The sequence below is a fragment of the Lissotriton helveticus genome, chromosome 3_1, assembly GCF_964261635.1.
Source record: "Lissotriton helveticus chromosome 3_1, aLisHel1.1, whole genome shotgun sequence".
Lineage (NCBI taxonomy): Eukaryota > Metazoa > Chordata > Amphibia > Caudata > Salamandridae > Lissotriton > Lissotriton helveticus.
This window is the reverse complement of record NC_136061.1, coordinates 486,900,809-486,922,128: the sequence shown is the minus strand read 5'-3', so window position 1 is coordinate 486,922,128 and position 21,320 is coordinate 486,900,809. Positions and strand designations below refer to the sequence as shown.

Sequence of the window (21,320 nt, the reverse complement as noted above, 5' to 3'; positions counted from 1 at the left end):
TGCCCTTACACACTCACAGCAGGTACTGTGCCAAGGCAGCAGCAGCAACAGAGCAAGAGTCCCTTACAAAGAACAGGCACAGCACAGAGATGCACAATGCAATCTTCTCATACTCCCAGGCAGCAGCGGTGCAAGCTTCTCACACTCACACGAAGGACATCACAGGCAGCAGTTGTGCAAGCTCCTTACACTCACAAGGATACCACAGGCAGCTGAGGTGCAAGCTTCTCCCACTCACAAGAAGGACATCACAAGCAGCAGCGGTGCAAGCTTCTCACACTCACAAGAACGACATCACAGGCAGCAGCAGTGCAAGCTTCTTACACTCACAAGAAGGACATCACAGGCAGCAGCAGTGCAAGCTTCTCACACTCACAAGAAGGACATCACAGGCAGTAACGGTGCAATATTCTCACACTCACAAGGAGATCACTGGCAGTACACACCACATGAACACACTCCACAACACATAGCAACAATACATTGGCATTTACAATGCCATTAGGTCAAACTCAAATAAATCCGAGCCCGATTGCATTTCTTTTTTTTTTTTTATTTGAAAGGTTTTTATTGGCATCAGCAAGTAAACAAAAACAGAAAAACATACAAAAATAAAACAAAGGAAATATATAGGTGGAATATACGTTGGCCGTTTTTGTTTGTTTCCATCTACAGACCATTTGTGAATGCGCGCTCAGTTCGTTTGTTTCCCTCCAGTTGAGAGGAGGGGAAGGAGAGGGAGAAAGAAAGAAAAAAGAAGGGGGGGGGGTCCCATACTTGTCGTTGTCTTTTAGTGGGTCTTTTTCAGGTGCTCGTCGAGTGGGCCCCACATGTGTACTTTGGCGTTGTGTTCCTTAGAGAAATTGCCTGTGATGTTGTCTGCTCCTCTCAGGAAGGTGACCCAATTAATCCACGTTTTAAAGTTTGCTTTGGCTGTGTTTTTCCAGTTTGTCAGGATTATTTTTAGGGCCGCTGTGAGGAGCAGGTCCAGGAGGTCTCTCTCTTCTCTGCTGTTTAGGTTCGCGGTCAGGTGTTCTGTTGCTAGGCTTGCGAAGCTGATTGTTAGGTCTGCTTTGAGCATGTCATTTATGAAGGTGTTGATCTGTGTCCAGAACCTCTTGACTTTCACGCATTTGAAAATGAGGTGCTCGAGGGTGCCTTCTTCTTTCTGGCAGTTCCAGCAGTTGCCCGACTCTGCGATGCCGACCTTGTGGAGCTTGGACGGTGTCCAGTAGGCCCTGTGGAGGAGCCAAAACTTCGTTTGCGCTAGTTGTGGTGTAACTTTGTTTGTTGTCGCTGAGCTCCACATTGTTGCCCGTTCTTTTTCATTTAGTTGCCTGCCAAGGAGCGTTCCCCATGTGTTGGTTATTTTCTTGTTCTGCGACAGTGTGGTGGGGCTCAGGAGCTTGTAGATCTTTGCAGTTTGGTGGCCTGCTGAGTTGAGGGTCTGCATGTATTTGATGATGCTTGGTTCTTCTCTGTGCAGGTTCGCTTTCGTTATAGCCGTCTTGATCTTGAGGAAGTTGTAGAGCTCTTGGTTCTGGAGGTCATGTAGCTGCTGTAGGTTTTGGAATGTCAACGGTCCCAGCTTGGTTTCCATCTGTTTGGGGAGACTGATTCCTTTCTCGATCCATTTATCGTTGTGCATTGTTGCTCTGTGATAAGTTACTTTTGTATTGAACCAGATAGATTCCCATGCTGTACATTTCAACTGCTGCATCATGCGTCTGTCTATTTTCATCAGCGCTTCCCTCGTGTGTTTCAGTATTGGGTTGGTCCTTTGTGTTTGCTGTTAAAAGGGCTACTGGCTCGAGCCCCCCCAGGATGTCTTTCTCTACCTCCAGCCAGACTGGCTTGTATGTTTGTGTGTCGTCTATCCAGGCTATACCCTGCCTCGCCAGGCAGGCCGTTTGGTATGTTTTGAAGTTTGCCAGATTGAGGCCTCCAAGGTTCTTTGTTAGTCTCAGTTTATGTAGGCTTATTCTGGGTTTTTTGTTTTTCCATAGGAAGATGTTGATAAGTTTGTCCAGTTTCTTGTGGAAGGCTTCTGTCATCTGAAGAGGCAGCATTGTTAGCGTGTAGTTTATCGCCGGCGTTATCATCATTTTGATCGTTTCTATCCTCCCCCACCAGCTTATGTATTTTGGTGACCAAAGTTCTAGCCTTTCTTTTATTTTTTTCAGCGTGAGGTCCTCATTGTGCTGGAGCGTTGATGTGAGGTCTCTTCCAAAGTGCAGTCCTAGGTATTTTAGTGTTTTCGTCTGCCATGCCAGTCCGGAATCTCCTAGGACCTCTCTTGTGGTGTGGACATTCATTGGTTTGCACTCCGATTTATCTTTGTTGAGTTTGTAACCCGAGGCTCCCGCGTACTCTCCTATTGTGTCCATGAGCGCTTTTATTGATGTAGATGGGTTTGTGGTTGTGATTAGGATGTCATCTGCATACGCCGCTAGTTTGACTGTCTTTTCTTTGACCTTGATGCCCGTTATTCCTGTATTGTCTCTAATTCTGGCTAGTAGGGGTTCCAGAGCCAGCAGGAAGAGGCCGGGGGAGAGGGGGCATCCTTGTCTGGTGCCTCTTCCTAGTGTGAGCGTCTCAGATGCACTTCCGTTCACCACTATTTTTGCTTTAGGTTTGTTGTAGAGGGCCATAACCATTGCTATGTATTTTTCCCCCAGTCCGAATCTTCCCATGCAGTTTCTTAGGAAGGGCCACGAGACTCTGTCGAAAGCTTTTTCCGCGTCTAGCGCTATCATGACTGCCTGTTCACTGCTTCGTGTCGTATGGTTGATCAGATGACATAGTAGCCTTGTGTTGTCCTGCGATAGCCTGTTTTTGATGTATCCCACTTGCGAGGTGTGGATGATGTCTGGGAGAACTTTGTTTGGTCTGTTGGCTAGAATCTTGGCGTAGACTTTGCAGTCAACATTTATTAACGAGATGGGTCTGTAGCTCTGGGGGTACTGTGGGTCTTTCCCCTCCTTGGGTATTATGGTGATGTTGGCTTCGCTCATGGACTCCGTCATCCTGCCGTTCTGTATGCATGCCGAGTATGTTTGTGCCATTAGTGTTTTTATGTGGTGACCGAAGGTTTTGTAGAACGTGGTGGAGTATCCATCTGGCCCTGGCGCTTTGTTCTGTTTTAGCTGGCTGATTGCTGTTTCAATCTCTTTTTCTGTTATGTCGGCTTCGAGCGACGCCCTCTCCTCATCCTTGAGTTCTGGCAGGTTGGTGTCATTGAGCAGACTTAGTCCTGCGTCTTTGCTCATGTTCTTATCCTCCGCGTATAGTTCTTGGTAGAACTGTCTGAAGACTTCTAGTATTCCCTTGTTTGTGGTTTGGGACTTGTTCGTTCTGTCTGTTATCGCTGCCATCGTGTGTTGCCTTTGTTTTGCCTTAAGGTAGGATGCCAGCTGTTTCCCTGCTTTGTTTGCAGCGCACAAGTTGACGGATTTGGATTTTGTTAACCAGGACCCAGCTCTCTCGCTTAAAATCTTATTCAGTTCATATTTCTTTTTCGTGAGCAAGGTGAGTGTGTTCTTGTCTGTTATGTTTGCGCAGTGACCTCTCTCCAGTGCTTTTATCTCCTCCTCTATTTCGGAGATTTTTTTGTTTCTGCCTTTGTTCATCCTGGATTTGATGTTGATTAGTTTCCCCCTTAGTGTCGCTTTGAGGGCGTCCCATATGATGTCCTTCTCTACTTCGCCATTGTCACTGTGCTTGAGATAGTCTCTAATTGCTTCTTCAATTTCTTTCACGTTTTCTCTGTTCTGGAGGATGTCGTCGTTTAGTCTCCATCTTCTCTTTGGGGTTTCGTTGTGTTTGCCGGTCAGAGTGAGTGTTATGTGAGCATGGTCTGAGATAGTTATTGGAGCTATCTCCGTTTCTTCTATAAGGTGCGTGTGAGTGTTGGACATCAGTATGTAGTCGATCCTACTATAGGAGTTGTGAGGGTGCGAGTAGAACGTGTACTCACGCGCCGTTGGTTGCTGTAGCCTCCATGGGTCTGCTAGGTGCTGTTTGATGCACAGGTCTTTCAGGGTGTTGTTGTTGTTGGAGTCGTGGCTTGGTCTGTTTGGGTGCCTATCTGTTGCCTGGTCCATCGTCTTGTTCATGTCCCCCGCTACGACCAGGAGGTCCTCTTGGGGTAGGCCGGATAGTTTGCTGTCCACTTCCTGCCAGAATTGTTTGTCTTCAGAGTTTGGTCCATATATGTTGACTACATGTATTCTGTCGCTCCCTTTCTGGGCGCTTGTTATTAGCATGCGTCCATCGTCGTCTGCGTCTATTTTTTGTGTTATTAGGTTGGCCCTCTTGCTCAGGATCGTTATTACTCCTCTTTTCTTCCCTTTTGCCGGTGAGCAGAGTACTTCCCCTATCCATCTTGCTTTCAGTTGCCTTGCTTCCTCCTCTGAGAGTTTGGTCTCTTGCAGCGTGTAAACGTCCCCCTTTAGTTTGGCCAGGTGTTCCAATATTTTCCTACGTTTGACCGGGTGGTTCAGTCCTTTAACGTTCATGGATACCACCTTCAGGTCAGTAGTCAGGCTGGCTTTATTTGGGTCTATCACGGTGGTGCGGTGTTATCGCTGATTCTTCTGTTTCCGTTCGTTTTGGCGCTTGCCTGTATGTCCATGCTCCGTGGTGTTTCTTGTGACCCCCAGGGGTTTGGAATGCAGGGTGTGGGATGGGAAGTAGGGAAAGGAAAAAGTAGGGGATGGGAAATGAAAAGTGAAAAAAGGAAGGGAAATTGTTTTGTTACACAAATGGTAGCTGTATCATCTACCTTCTTGTCCACCTGCCCCGTTCTCCCCCTCTGTCCGCCCCCCTGCCACCCTCCCCCCCTCCCTCCGCCAGTAGAAAAAAAGGTGTGCGACAGCAAGGGTCCTCACACTCCCCCCCCAAGTCCTTGCATAGTCTCTACTGCTTAGTTGTGTGTGTGCCATACAGGTCCCTCTGTAGAGGTGGGAGAGAGCCGGGAATGAAACATTAAACTAGAAAAAATAAAGGATATGGCTGTTGCTGTTCTCCCTCTTCTTCCCGTAGTTATGGTGATGGCAATGTTGAGGTAGCTGCGGTTCTTTTGTGTGCGTTTGTCTGAGGTAGATTAGTTCGTTTAAGTTCGATTTCTGTACGTGTATGTCCCTCACTCCTCTCCTTCGTTTGTTTCATCCGAGGATGCTCTTCGCTTTGCTCCTGGGCTTGGTAGCTCCATTTCTTCTGGGGCTGGGTCTTGTAGGTATCTGTGTAGGTCGTTGGGGTCGTCGAAGATTCTGCTTCCGTGCCTGTCTGTCACTCTCATTTTGGAAGGACCCGCAAAGGTGAAGGCAATGTTCTTTTTGCGCAGATGTTCTCTCTGGGCTAGGAAGCCTTTCCTCACCTCGACTGTTAGCCTTGAAAAGTCTTGGGTGATTGTTACCTTGTTCCCGTTTATCAGCATCGGGCGGCCCTTCCTGGCTACGGAGAAGATCGCGTCAGTGTGATTGTCTCTTAATGGTTTACATATTATTGGTCTGGGGGCATTACTATTCGCTTGTTTTCTGGCAGGTATGCGGTATGCTTTGATGATTTCGAGCGGTTTGTCAAAGTTAAGTCCCGTAAGTTTGGGGATTAGAGTTTCCAGCATTAGGGCGCACGCCCCTGGTGTATCTTCTTCCTCCTCGGGCACTCCCAAGAGTCTTATATTGCCTTTGCGGCTTCTGTCCTCCTGCTCCGCCATGGCCTTTTGTAGTGCTGTGGTTCTCTTTATCACCAAGCCCAGGTCTTTGTGTGTTACATTGGCGTGGTCCTCCAGCTGGCTTATCCTTTTCTCTGCCTCATCTATTCTGCCGTTGGCTTTGCTTTGCTCTGCTCGTATCGCTATTAGTTCCATCTGGATGCTGTCCACTGTTTTTTTTGTGGCTTTTGCTAGCTCGTTTCCTTCCGTTATTTTCCTCAGAAGGGTGTCCAGTGTGATAGTCCCGTCACCTTGGCTGCCACGCTCCTTGGCTGGTGAGGCAGGGGTGTCGTTCTTGCTTTTTTCAGGTCGTTTGTGCCTTGTTTGCCATCTCTCCCTGCCATGGCGTCGAAGCCTCTTCTGACCTGGTGCGACTGAGATCTTCCTTTTGTTAGCTGTTGTATTGAGGTGGCGTTTTTTTGCCCCTTTTCTTCTTTGTTTCTCAGGGTGTTTATTGCCGTCAGTGGGGTGTCCTTGAACCTGGGCGGCCGCTTGACCACTCTAGTTTTAGTCCTGTACTCCGCCAGCCTTTTGCGGTGCCCCCCCCCCCTCTGTGTCTTGCCTTCTTTGCGCTCTTTCAGGCTCCGTTTACTCGTCGCTCTGCTGCTTCTGCTGCTTCTGCTGGTGGTGTCGACTGATTGGCCAGGGGGTGCTGGCCTTGCTTTGGCTTGATGTTTACTGCTAGTGGCGGTTTTTTCTCACCCTGCCTGGGTTGGCCTGCTGTTCTTTTGTGCTTACAGTGTGTTCTCATTCATTGCTCATTCTTTGCTTTTCTCGGCGTGTGCCTTGTTTGGCTGCCCCCCTTTGTTTCGTGCCTGCTGCCTTACGATTGCTGCCTGAACACCTCCGCCGCCGTTCTTGGGGTTTGGTCACTGTCTGGGGGGATGTTACGTTTGCACCTCAGGGCGGGGGCATGGGGAGCGTGGGCGCTATCCTTTTGGTCGGCAGCTCTGCACTGTGTTGGTGCCTCCACGCCGCTGCTTCTCCAAGTGGTCGCGCTCTTGCCTCAGTACCTTCCCGCGGTATTATCGTCACTGCTTACACACCCGGGGGCGCGCTGTCTCTGATCGCTCAGGCTCGTTTCTCCCGCGCCACTCCCTCTCCAAGATGGCCGCGTGCTCGCCTTACCACCTTCCCTAAGATGGCCGCCCACTTCTGTGCCTCCCCGGGGTAGATGCCTCGTGCTTATTTGCTCGAGTGAGAGTTGTTTCTGCTGTGCGTCGGCAGCTTGCCTCTCGCTGGCGGGCCGCTTCTGCTTAGAGCGCTCCCACTCGGAGGCGACCTGGTGGTTATGCTCTATGCTTCCCGGCTGCCGCTTCTTGCGTTCTCCTGTCTTGTTTTGTTGCTTCTCTGCCGACCACGCTCCTCGACTTGTAACTCCCTTTTGCTGGCGCCCCCAGGTCTTCCGAGTGCTTCCGCACCTTGGCGTCTATGTCCCGCTCGGGTGTGCGAGCCCACCTTATGGTGTACTAAGATGGCTGCCCCTCGCCGCCCCTCGTTTCTTTCCTTTCCCAAGATGGCTGCCTTGCGTTTGTCTTCCTCGTCGTCAGATGGGGGGGGGGGGCGCTCGCCGCTTCACTTGCGGGTTCGAAGAGAAGAGGGAGAAAAAGGGGTGCTTCTACCTTCTACCCCCTTCTACCGGCCACTGGAAGTCTGCGCTTCCCTAGGTTCGGGCGCTCTTACTTGGTAGCTTGGTAGTCGCGTTTCAGCTTATCCTCTCTCGGGTCTCTCCGCCATCTTGCACATCCCCCTTCCTCACTTCTTCCCTCTTTTCTTCGCTTCTATGGTGGTCGCAGCTCGACTTGAAGCAGCTCTGGTGGTGCCCCTTGTGTTCATGCACCTCCTCTTGTGATCGTTATTGCGTTTCTCCGCGTTTCGCCTCTCCTGCTCGCCGTTCTTTGACTTGGGGGTCGGGAGCTCCGGACTTAGGTCTGCTTCCTCCTTGCCATCCAAGCCACGCCCCCGCCCGATTGCATTTCTAATGCTTGTTCTATTTTGTGAATGCTGTGCCCCGAACATGTTGTGCTCCTGGGTGACTGTGAGAATGAAAACTATGACTCGGAGTAATGAAGATTACTGGTAAGTAACTAAGTCATTTCCTTGAGCAACTGTTTATCTTTTTTTAAACAATGCTTTTACCCATGCAGATTTCGTTCTTCCGGTCCCAAAGGCTACTCCCTAAAGGCACCAGTCTACACCACAGAAACCTTTCGTCTGTGCAGAACTCCATCGTTCCTGCAGAACACTCACTGTGCAGGGGCCCTCCATCAGCATAGAGCCCCCTCCTCCATTCTGAAGCCCCTTCACCTTTAGACTCACGTGCGCTAGTCCTGCAGGGGAACCGCCATCTTGAATACTCCTCTCCTGCATGCTTGCTAGGTCCCAACTTTTCTGCAGATGCTCCTACTTGCTGCAGAACCCAATTCTCTCTGCAGACCCCCTCCCCCCCCCATTCCTCCGCACAAGACTTCCCTCTTACTCCTTCCTGTGAGAGCCCCTCCTTACTTACTTCAGAACCCCATTTTCCTTTCTGAACGTTTTCTTCCATGCAGGACCAAATTACTCATATGTGACGCTCGTGAGAGGCCTTCCTCCCCTGCAGCATGCTCACGTGCTTGTAGTAGGTTAGATGTACTTCCCCCTGCCCCATGCTAAACTCCAGTACAGTGTGCTCTACAGATGTCCGGTGTGCTCTAGCGTTCCGTTCACCTACAGCTGTTTGTGACCTAGGCAGGTGACTTGACAGAATGGAGGGTAGAGTTAGGTTACAGACCTGAGGCTGTGATGCGCTGGATCTGGTTGCCTAGCAGCCACCCTCCTGCGCTATGTTCACCTGAGGCCAGGTATAGGAGACAGCAGCAAGCAGCACGTAGAGTGTGAAATACAGGCCGCACAACCTGACTGGGCACTGCTCAGATGCACTGCGGTGAGTCAGAAATCCACCCTGCGGGCTGCGCCCAGAAGACAACACTCACCGATGCAATAAGCAGAAAGATGCGACACCTCTGATGAGTGCGAAAGGGCGACATAGGAGGAAAACGAGTGCACCACCAGAAGCATGAGCGGAGAAGAGGGCGTCAAAACTAGCCACGGGTGCTGTGGTGAGTACGTAGCCGCTGCGTATTACTAGTTTAAAGTGTCTAGAGACCTGCGCTCCGTGGAGTGCCGAGCAACTGTACACGCCAATTCTCTTGTGATTCAAAACCTGGAAACGAAAATAGTAAAATATTCCATGGCATGGCGACGCCAGCTGTTACTTACTGAACTCGTGCTTTCCAGCAACACCTGAACAGACAGGCGCTTTGAACCCGGAGCGATACGCTGAAACGGAATGCGATATGTAAGAAACCTTTTATGGGGAACATAACAGTTTGCGGTGCTTTAAATGACAGGCATTGTCCGGTACTGAGCACTTGCACTTTTTTTTCTAATTTAGAAGGGTTAATACCTGCACTTCTCATCACCGCTTCAAATTGCCTGCAATACATTTAATGAGAGTAGCAGAGCGTCCCAGCAGCTAACAGGTACTCTCCTTATTGAGTGCCTGTACTTCGACATGTCCATTTAAAGCCCTGACTGTCCAAAGTGGAAGAGGTGAGAGATGGGGAGCAACATCACTCTTCTATATCTCTTCAGCTAGAGTGCTTTGTTATGCGTTTGAGGGAAGAGGCGGGAGATGGGGGGCAGCATCACTCTTCTATATCTCTTCAGCTAGGGTGCTTTGTTATGCGTTTGAGGGAAGAGGCGGGAGATGGGGAGCAGCATCGCTCTTCTATGTCTCTTCAGCCAAGGTGCTTTGTTATGCGTTTGAGGGACGAGGCGGGAGATGGGGAGCAGCATCACTCTTCTATATCTCTTCAGCTAGGGTGCTTTGTTATGCGTTTGAGGGAAGAGGCGGGAGATGGGGCACAGCATCACTCTTCTATATCTCTTCAGCTAGAGTGCTTTGTTATGATGCGTTTGAGGGAAGAGGTGGGAGATGGGGAGTAGCATCACTCTTCTATATCTCTTCAGCCAAGGTGCTTTGTTATGCGTTTGAGGGAAGAAGTGGGAGATGGGGATCAGCATCACTCTTCTATATCTCTTCAGCCAGGGTGCTTTGTTATGCGTTTGAGGGGAGAGGTGGGAGATGGGGGAGCAGGATCCCTCTTCTATATCTCTTCAGCCAGTGTGATTTGTTGTGTGTTAGAGGGAAGAGGCGACAGATGGGGAGATGCATCCCTCTTCTATATCTGTTCAGCTAGGGTGCTTTGTTATGCGTTTGAGGGAAGAGGCGGGAGATGGGGAGCAGCATCACTCTTCTATATCTCTTCAGCTAGGGTGCTTTGTTATGCGTTTGAGGGAAGAGGCGGAAATGGGGCGCAGCATCACTCTTCTATATCTCTTCAGCTATGGTGCTTTGTTATGATGCGTTTGAGGGAAGAGTTGGGAGATGGGGAGCAGCATCACTCTTCTATATATCTTCAGCCAGTGTGATTTGTTGTGTGTTAGAGGGAAGAGGCGACAGATGGAGAGATGCATCCCTCTTCTATATCTCTTCAGCCAGAATGCTTTGTTATGCGTTTAAGGGAAGAGGCGGGAGATGGGAAACAGCATCACTCTTCTTTATCTCTTCAGCTAGGGTGCTTTGTTGTGCGTTTGAGGGAAGAGGCGGGAAATGGGAAGCAGCATCACTCTTCTATATCTCTTCAGCCAGGGTGGTTTGTTATGCGTTTGAGGGAAGAGGTGGGAAAAGGAGACCAGCTTCACTCTTCAATATCTCTTCGGCGAGGGTGCATTGTTATGCGCTTGACGGGTAACATAATGATCTACCTGCAAATAGCCCATGCGGATAATCTGAAGCTTACTGTAGAGTCAGGCAGCGCGAATTCTATCGTGAAATCATAAAGACAAGCATTGGCAAGGCCAATAGGTCTGGCTTCAATGTGCAGCGCATGCAAGAGTAGGAATGGACAAATACTGCAGCCATGCATTTTCCCATTAAAGCCAGACCTATTGGCTTTGCCAAAGCTTTTGCTGTCTCTTAAATAGCACCATTTGGTACACAGACAAAATATCGAAAATAAAATACCGGAAAGACAAAATATCGAAGTTAAAATATCGAAGGTAAAAAATATTGGGAAGCAAATATATCGGATACAAAAATATCGTAATAGGTAAGTAAGTAGAAATATCGAAAAAAATAATATCGTATGACAAAATATCGACAATACAAAATATCGTGTAGTAATGGAAAAAATAAATAGTGTAGGAAAAAATATAATAATTGTAAATAAAAATTTGATAAAAAGGTCTATATTAAAAAAATTACAATATATTTAATATAAAAATATTTTTAAAAAACATATATAGTTTTAGGAGCGGGTTATTGGGTTTATAGGGGAGATGGGGAGCAGCATCACTCTTCTATATATCTTCAGCCAGTGTGATTTGTTGTGTGTTAGAGGGAAGAGGCGACAGATGGAGAGATGCATTCCTCTTCTATATCTCTTCAGCCAGAATGCTTTGTTATGCGTTTAAGGGAAGAGGCGGGAGATGGGAAACAGCATCACTCTTCTATATCTCTTCACCTAGGGTGCTTTGTTATGCGTTTGAGGGAAGAGGCGGAAATGGGGCGCAGCATCACTCTTCTATATCTCTTCAGCTATGGTGCTTTGTTATGATGCGTTTGAGGGAAGAGTTGGGAGATGGGGAGCAGCATCACTCTTCTATATATCTTCAGCCAGTGTGATTTGTTGTGTGTTAGAGGGAAGAGGCGACAGATGGAGAGATGCATCCCTCTTCTATATCTCTTCAGCCAGAATGCTTTGTTATGCGTTTAAGGGAAGAGGCGGGAGATGGGAAACAGCATCACTCTTCTTTATCTCTTCAGCTAGGGTGCTTTGTTGTGCGTTTGAGGGAAGAGGCGGGAAATGGGAAGCAGCATCACTCTTCTATATCTCTTCAGCCAGGGTGGTTTGTTATGCGTTTGAGGGAAGAGGTGGGAAAAGGAGACCAGCTTCACTCTTCAATATCTCTTCGGCGAGGGTGCATTGTTATGCGCTTGACGGGTAACATAATGATCTACCTGCAAATAGCCCATGCGGATAATCTGAAGCTTACTGTAGAGTCAGGCAGCGCGAATTCTATCGTGAAATCATAAAGACAAGCATTGGCAAGGCCAATAGGTCTGGCTTCAATGTGCAGCGCATGCAAGAGTAGGAATGGACAAATACTGCAGCCATGCATTTTCCCATTAAAGCCAGACCTATTGGCTATGCCAAAGCTTTTGCTGTCTCTTAAATAGCACCATTTGGTACACAGACAAAATATCGAAAATAAAATACCGGAAAGACAAAATATCGAAGTTAAAATATCGAAGGTAAAAAATTATTGGGAAGCAAATATATCGGATACAAAAATATCGTAATAGGTAAGTAAGTAGAAATATCGAAAAAAATAATATCGTATGACAAAATATCGACAATACAAAATATCGTGTAGTAATGGAAAAAATAAATAGTGTAGGAAAAAATATAATAATTGTAAATAAAAATTTGATAAAAAGGTCTATATTAAAAAAATTACAATATATTTAATATAAAAATATTTTTAAAAAACATATATAGTTTTAGGAGCGGGTTATTGGGTTTATAGGGGATAAGGGTGGGAAGTAATTTAAAAATAATTAATAAATTAATATATATTTGTAATTTTTTTATTAATAATTAATTGGTAAATAATTAATATTAATTAGTTAATTAATTAATATAATTTTGTACATTATTTTATATAATAATTAATTGGTAATTAATGAATATTAATCAGTTAATTAATTAATATAATATCGTACATAATTGTACTAAATTAATAATTGGTAATTAATTATTATTAATTAGTTAATTAATTAATATAATTTTGGACATAATTTTAAATAATAAATAATTGGTAATTAAATAATAATAATTAATTGGTAATTAATTAATATTAACTAGTTAATTAATTAATATCATTTTGTATATATTTTTAAATAATAAATAATTGTTAATTAATTATTATTAATTAGTTAATTAATTAATATAATTTTTTACATATTTTTAAATAATAATTAATTGGTAATTAATTAATATAAATTAGTTAATTATATTAATTAGCTTCATTTAGTTTAATATATATTTTTTACTTATTGTAAATTAATTTGGAAAAAATAATATTAATAATTAAATTTATTTCTTTACAGCTAATGTGCTAATATATTAACTTTATTGTTATTGTTAATTAATAATTAATTTGTAATTACATAATAATAATTATTTTTGGGTAAAGGAGTATTGTTAGAGTTCAGGGTCAGTTTTCAGTTCTTGGTTAAAGGGGTATTTTTAGGGTTCATGGTCAGTTTTAATTTTTTGGTAAAGGGGTATTTCTTGGGTTCAGGGTTAGTTTACAGTTTTTGGGTAAAGGTGTAGTTTTTGGGTTCAGGGTCAGTTTTCAGTTTTTGGGTAAAGGGGTATTTCTTGGGTTCAGGGTAAGTTTTCAGTTTTTGGGTAAAGGGGTATTTCTTGGGTTCAGGGACAGTTTTCAGTTTTTGGGTAAAGGGGTATTTTTTGGGTTCAGGGACAGTTTTCAGTTTTTGGGTAAAGGGGTATTTTTTGGGTTCAGGGTCAGTTTTCAGTTTTTGGGTAAAGGGGTATTTTTTGGGTTCAGGGTCAGTTTTCAGTTTTTGGGTAAAGGGGTATTTTTAGGGTTCAGGGTCAGTTTTCAGTTTTTGGGTAAAGGGGTATTTCTTGGGTTCAGGGCCAGTTTTCAGTTTTTGGGTAAAGGGGTATTTCTTGGGTTCAGGGTCAGTTTTCAGTTTTTGGGTAAAGGGGTATTTTTAGGGTTCAGGGTCAGTTTTCAGTTTTTGGGTAAAGGGGTATTTCTTGGGTTCAGGGTCAGTTTTCAGTTTTTGGGTAAAGGGGTATTTTTAGGGTTCAGGGTCAGTTTTCAGTTTTTGGGTAAAGAGGTATTTTTTGGGTTCAGGGTCAGTTTTTAGTTTTTGTGTAAAGGGGTATTTTTAGGGGTCAGGGTCCGTTTTCAGTTTTTGGGTAAAGGGGTATTTTTTGGGTTCAGGGTCAGTTTTCAGTTTTTGGGTTAAGGGGTATTTTTAGGGTTCAGGGTCAGTTTTGGGTTTTTGGGTAAAGGGGTATTTTTAGGGTTCAGAGTCAGTTTTCAGTTTTTGGGTAAAGGGGTATTTTTAGGGTTCAGGGTCAGTTTTGGGTTTTTGGGTAAAGGGGTATTTTTAGGGTTCAGGGTCAGTTTTCAGTTTTTGGGTAAAGGGGTATTTTTAGGGTTCAGGGTCAGTTTTGGGTTTTTGGGTAAAGGGGTATTTTTAGGGTTTAGGGTCAGTTTTCAGTTTTTGGGTAAAGGGGTATTTTTAGGGTTCAGGGTCAGTTTTGGGTTTTTGGGTAAAGGGGTATTTTTAGGGTTCAGGGTCAGTTTTCAGTTTTTGGGTAAAGGGGTATTTTTTGGGTTCAGGGTCAGTTTTAATTTAATGCACGCTGGATTTGGTATAGTAATAATTAAATTATTAGAGACCAACATATACTCACATTTAATATACAGTGCAAAATTTCTGATAAGATTGTTACATTATAGTAAGATAATGATACAAATAGTGCAACATGATTGTAGAAACATTATTTTTATTTATGTTTCACAAATAAAATGTTATTTAATTACAAAAATCTTTTTATTACATTTGGTTTTATAAACATATTTTATAAACACAATGATTAGCAACTATACAGAAGCATTATTATTTTCATACTTTTTGTACAAAAATGAATATTATTTATTATCTCTTTTACATATTGTAATTTCATAAAGAAATGTAGAAATAACAAAAGTATTTTTACACTTTATTTCAATACATAAAATATTTATTATGTAAGTCACATATTTTTAACACATTTTTCTATTATTATAATTTTTGACAATGTAGTTATATTTCTAGACATTGTTAATATAAATATTATTCTTTTCATAATATGTATTTATTACATTCATTTACATATTTGTTAATCAAATCATTGTAGGATTAAAGTAAATATTTCTTTACAATAATAGAAACTTAATGTTCATTTTTGCATATTTAGTGAAGTATATATATTATATTTTATACTTGGGACTATTTTATTGCATTTGGGTGCTTTATTTTGTAACCGGGTTAGGTCGTTTTGGGTTATTTGGAAGAAGGGCTGATCGCGGTTGGGAGACACTTCACGTCGCTTCAGGTAAGGTTTATTTTATATGTTTTATGTGTATTTTAATGATGTTTTGAGATTAGTGACCTTATATTTTGTGTTGTTGAATGTGAGGGAGGTATGTTTTAGATTTCGAAAACAGATAATTACTTATGGTATATACACGTAGTGTTAGTTAGTTAACTCATTATATATAGAGTGAATTTTAGTCTTTTACGGTATATCTACAAGTGAAATCATCTATTTTAATATGTTTGTACCTAATTACTAGCTAATTAATGTGGGTGGGAATGTCTGTTTTCTATGTTTTTGTCATAGGTGTACGCTACATCGGAAGTTCCGTTTTTTTTTTTAAAGGAAGTGTTTGTTTGTTTAATTCAACACTGCTTTACAAACACTTCTTTACATTTTTCGGTTTTGCTGGAGCGATTCTTTCTATTTTTCAAATTTTTCGGGTTTTTTATGCTTATTCGATGGCTCTGGATAACGTGGATATCTTAATTTTGGAACAGTTGTATTTTTACATTTTTTTGGGGTTAATTTGGCACTACCTGGATTACTTTGGTGGACAAGGAGGTTATTGGATTGACAACATGATTGGTAAGTCCTTGCTTTCTTATTTTGTGTGGGTGGGTAATGTTATTTTTATTATGAAATAGTTTTTTACTTGTTATTTAGTTTTAATGTGTGCATATATTATAATAATATCTCTATATATTGCATACATTAAATACTTTAGAAGCTCACGTTACATATTTTTCCATACTTAGGTGATACTTTTAGTGTTTTATAACATTTTGGGAATTAATTAGAGTAGTGTTTTGGCAATGATATTTAGGTATTCTATGCCTTTTGTACTAGGGTAAAGTTTAACTTGTTCTTCCAGGTACTTGTGCATTTGTTTATTTTGCTTTGATGTTTTAGGGACAAGTTCAGTTACAGATTGGTCCATTCTAAATTCCTGGTAGCTCTGTTCTTTCTGTAGGCATTTAATGAAATGTTCTAGAGTAGGTTTGGTTCTGCCAGTTGATTGTACAAATGCATTGTGCCAACCTTCCACTGCATTGTTAGTTTTTGAATCTCCGTTAAGGGTACTTCTGTAAACGTTCCACCAGGGTATGAGGAATTTGGGATTTCGTCTGTGGCCAGATCTGTGGAGTCTGCCTACCCAGGTGTCTTCAAAGTAGTCGAGAAATGGACTTAATTTAGCTTCATTTTGTTTGTAGAAGGGGCTGTCTATAAGAATGTTGTAGTGTTCAGCTACGTCTGTTTCAGGTACATAAGCAAGTGCAATGAGTTTTTTAATTTGGAAAGCAAAAGATGAGTTTGTAGCATATTCGACACTTAGGGTAGTTTTTTGAAGGTGTCTCCATAAACACTGGTTTAAATGATAATAGCAGCCTTGAATGCAGGTATGGGGGTGGATTTTTATGATAGTTGAGAGCATTGCTTGCTCAAAATCAAGAATGATACTTTCAGGAGAAAAATCATTAGTTTTTTGTTTAATTATATTTATTAATTCCATATATGTGGAATTATTTTTGTTTGGTAATAGTGCATATAGCAAAGGTATGTTGCAGGTGTGGTAGAGGCCATGTATTGTGTATAATTGGAAAAATGGTTTGGGACAGATGTTAAATGTTCCATCCATCATCCAATATTGGCTTTGCTGCAGTTTAACTAAATTCATACTGGTACCAAAAATTATAAGCCTTTTGTCATTGTTTTCGTTGTCGTAAACTATAAATGGTTGTTTATTTAAAGTTATTATTTGGTTAGCAGTTAAATTTATATCCTGATATGTTCTAGGAGATGGTGTTGTAGAAGTAGTAGCTTTTTTAGTTCGTGCTATAGTTCTTTTTAAGGAGAGGATATTTGGCATTTGAGTTGTGGCAGTTTTTGGGATTTTAGGAATGGCTTCTTTTAAAATGACATTTGTTTGCTTTTGGGAACCTGTACTAGCTTCTTTTATATTTTCCAAAGCTGTTCTAACTTCTATTTCAGTAACATTAGGTGGATGATTGTGTTCCCTAGTATACAGTACTGTAGCTTCTTTAGTTGTTGCTCTGCCATAGCACTTGTTAGAATAATATTTACAACATTTCCAATTAACTTGCATGCCATATTGCTTTTCTTGTGTATAAGTGTAACCCATGTAGCATAGTAATAGTTTTCCTTTCTGGCTGGTCACAAATTCGGCTCCTTCGGTCATTTTGTACTTTGTATATCTATAAAATGTATATATAATAGTTAATGTCAAATTAAATGTGATAAATAATCTATGTTAGTGATAAGTAGGAATGTTTATACTTACGTGTTTTTGAATTTACAGCAAAATTAGGAGCTGCTTGCTTCTTTAGTTGGGGATAATTATTTGTGATGTTGTTGTAGCTGTTATGAAAAACATGAAAGTAGTATATTATTAATTAATGTTTCGGTACATTTGCAATGTTAGAGCTCATTTCTACTACAAAAGTGTATCTTCATGATTCACATTGTGAAGATACTTACATATTTTTTTAGGTTGGTCTTTGCCAGTATAGTTGTTTCTTCAGCTTCTGGAGAGTAGTTTGCAGTGTTATCTTAAATAAAAAAGGAACATATGTATTAGAATAATCACCATGTTGGTATGTTTTTTAATAGATTATCTGGTAATTATGTTCTTTAATATACTTACTTTGTGATTATTATCTGTATTATTCAGAATGTGGAGTTCTGTATTATGTCTGTATATCTATTCGTTGTGTTTGCTCTGTAAATAAACAATATATAATAGAACATAATTAGAACAGTTCTAAATGTTTGTATTGTTTTTCCACATTTATTTCAGTTGCATAATACTTACGTAGTAAAATGTATTGGAGAAATAGTACTGATGTCCTTAGTTCATTAGTAGTGCAGTTTTCAGTAGTAGAATCTACAGAAAAAAAGAAATATGTGGGGCAAAAGTCATTATTTCTGTGTGTTTAGATTTATGTGCACATAATGAATCAATGTGAAATTACTTACATAGTTATTAGAATCTGTATTCCTAGGGTTTGTTCACAGTTATTTTGAGTAGAATATTCAGTACTCGTTGTATCTAAAAAAAATAGTTTCATATAATTATTTAGCATGTTAAGTAGTATGAATAGCAAAGGGGCACTGGGTATTTAGCAGGTAAGTAAGTAGTATTAGCAAATAATGCACTTTCTATTTTATTTACTTACTTAGAAGATGTGATAGTAGGTTGATAGTCTGGTTCTTCTAGTTGTTGTGCAGCAATTCGGATAGAGATTAATCTCCTTCAGTGACTTTTGGCAAGTAGTTTGTGCTTAGATTTTAATTGTTTATATAGGGGAGTGTCAGTAGTAATTACTTTGCTATTGGTTCATTTAAAAAATTAGGTTTGTGATTGGTTAGTTAGTATATTTGAATTTCAGTTGTGATTACTTTGTAATAGAAGTGAAAAACAAAAACAAATTATAAAATTATACAAAGTAGTATAGAATATTTTTATATGTGTAGGTGATATAATTATACCAATAGGATATTTTTGACAAATTAATAGTGTGTCTATAGTATTAATTTAAGTATTGTGTGTTTATTTAGATGTGAAAACATGTAAAACGTTAATTAATTATGCAAACAGATGCATATAAAAAGTCGATATAGCTGATAATCCGATATTGAAGTGCACGATATTTTTGATGTCGATATTATAGTTAATGTCATTATTTTTTGTAGATAGCGATATTTTAGTTTTCCGATGTTAATGTAGTCGATATAAAAGTAAACGATGTTTTTGTATATCGATATTAAAAAATCGATATTTGTGTATATATCTAGTTAAGTATAGGAACCCGATATTTTTGATTTAGATATTTTTGCTCCGATATTTTTGTATGTCGATATTGTGAATCTCGATATTTTGTCAGACATTCCACCATTTACCTTATGACAAAGTACGCTAAGAAGGTGCTGCCACTCAAGGGCAGTGAGACAAGATCTGCACGTGGGATAGCAACGCCCTGCTTCTCGCCACTCGAAGGAATGCACTCAGGCCATTTTGTTCGGTTTAAAGCAAGTGATGTGAGTAGATGCGCACCCTACTTGTGTGCTCAGGTTTCTTAAACATTCTGCACGTTTTAGACGCACACTAACCCTGTCCCTGCACTCAGTATGAAGGTGCATGTGCCATTCCGATCACCAAGCACTTCCCATCAGGTCACGACAGCAGGAAAATGACAACTATAATGAAAAGGATCGGAGAGGTGGGGCGCTGGTTAAGAGCTCCTTATTCAATGTTCAAATAAGTATTGGCAAAGCCAATGTGTCTGACTTGTATTTGATTCCTGCCTACAACATTACACAAACATTGACAGACAATCGGTCTGGCATTGGCCACCAGCCTTTTGTCTTTGTTATCCCTTCTATTTTTTAATAGGTTGTCAAACAATTATTGTTGCAGAGGCTGCCACAACATCATCCATCTTAAAAAATTAAAACATTGTCTAAAAGTAAACAATATTTTTTTATCTAAAAAAACACACTATAATAGTTCCTGGAACTTAAGCGAACTACTTTGTGGGCTTCTTGTGAAATTGCCTATGCAGTAGAGTCCAATAGAGCTTGTGGATTTTAAGTACTTCAACAAGCTACACCTTTTCCCAATATTCTATCACCAGTCAAGTGATGCATAACCTTTGACCACATACTGGACACGTAGCATATATGTCAAGTCACCCACATTTGGTAGATGTTACCCTCGGTTAATGGTATATACCCATGTAATAAATAAAAAGCCTCCAAAGCATTTAATGGTGTTAACCCGGTTTTCTTTTTAAACTTTGAACACCCTTCCAAAAATAGTTTGTACTCTATTCACCTTAATAGGGTCGCTCCCTAAAAACTTCACATGACCCACTATTTTAAGCCAAAGAGATTGACATGTATCAACTTGCCACTGATAAGACACCTTCTGCTAGCCCCTAAAGATAATCCTACATAGTATGTTAACCCCTTGCATGCGGCACAAATTTTCGTCCTGGGCGGGGGTTTTACTGAGTGGGCGGGATTCGGATGGCCGGGGACTGTCCTGTGCACACGCCCACCGTGACGCATGACGGCTCCCGGCTGTCACGAGTATGCTAGGGGTTAAAATGCACAAGACACATTCCTGAGATGAGCACTCTGGCATACAACCTTAGAGCCATAATCGCAGCCCCAGTTAAACCACCTCTAAGTGGATCACCCCTACATTCTAAATTTTATTAAGGAGTAGGCAATGGCTCAATATCTTCAGTGATATAAACAACTTTGTTACATAGAATTGGTCTATAGCACTGCATTATGCAGCGGAATACTGATGCAGGTTTGCTTCACAAAGGAGACAGAATTAACATAGGAAGTGACAGGGTAAGCTTCCCTCAGGAATAGATGAAGCATGGCACATACAACACAGATGCAACCTTCCATGTAAATGGAAAAGGTACAGCATGAAAGAAGCAGAAGGGAAATACTCAAAATAACGCCTGCACACATATTGCGCTATAACCTTGCCAATCCTGAGGAAGTGAGCATTAAATATAAAGCAAAGAACACAATAAATAGCTGCTTAAGAATACGAGTCACAGTAGCTGAATTGCATCCATCTTGTCGACGAATAGCTGCACCAAACGGTTCATAATACAGCAGTTGTTAGAAATTGGGGCTATAGTTGGCAGAGGTATTCACCTTGTCCAAGTAGGGAGCACAATCCTATTTAGGATAAGCCAGATACACAACCTAAATTAACTTGTGCTCACCCTCTGGTAGCTTTGCACGGAGCAGTCAGTCTTAACTTAAGAGGCAATGTGTAAAGTATTTGTGCAACACTTGAATTACAGTAACACAGTGAAAACACCACAACAAGGCTCCACAACAGTTTTGAAAAATAGAGAATATTTATCTGAGTAAAACAAGACCTAAATGGCAAACATCCAATACGTAGAACTCAAGATATGACTTTTTAAAGAAGAAACTGCAATATGCTTAAAAGTCAATAGTGCTTAATGGTTAATTGAGGTCGCGCTGGACCTGGGTAAATCCAAAGTTTTAAGCCGACTGTGATGGAGGACAGGCTGGCTACAGGACTCACATAGGGTCTGCTGAAAGAGTACCTCGGATGGAACAAGGGTCGCCGTCGAAGACTCAATGCGCCTGTTCCGATTCACTCGGTCGGGCCGATGTGTCGAAGACGTGCCTCACTGGCGGGTCACGTGTTATCAATGAAATCCTTACAATGCAGGCACTGTGTCTTCATCAAACCGGGTCCTGTGTCGTCATCGAGCCGCTCAGGTCTGTCTTTCGATCTGCACTGCGTTGATGTGGAAAGGCACTGCGTCGGTTCTGGTCAGCATAAAGTC

At 41.7% G+C, this 21,320-nt stretch overlaps 1 protein-coding gene across 1 annotated transcript in view; it reads left to right on the top strand.

Moving 5' to 3' along the window:
* Positions 1 to 8,675: 8,675 nt before the first annotated feature.
* LOC144824644 (ferroportin-like) overlaps positions 8,676 to 21,320 on the top strand; it is a 95,764-nt gene continuing 83,119 nt past the window's right edge. The window contains exon 1 of the mRNA XM_078683693.1: positions 8,676 to 8,814. Within this exon, the coding sequence (XP_078539819.1) occupies positions 8,772 to 8,814 (43 nt within the window). The 5' untranslated portion in view covers positions 8,676 to 8,771. The remainder of the gene's footprint in view (positions 8,815 to 21,320) is intronic.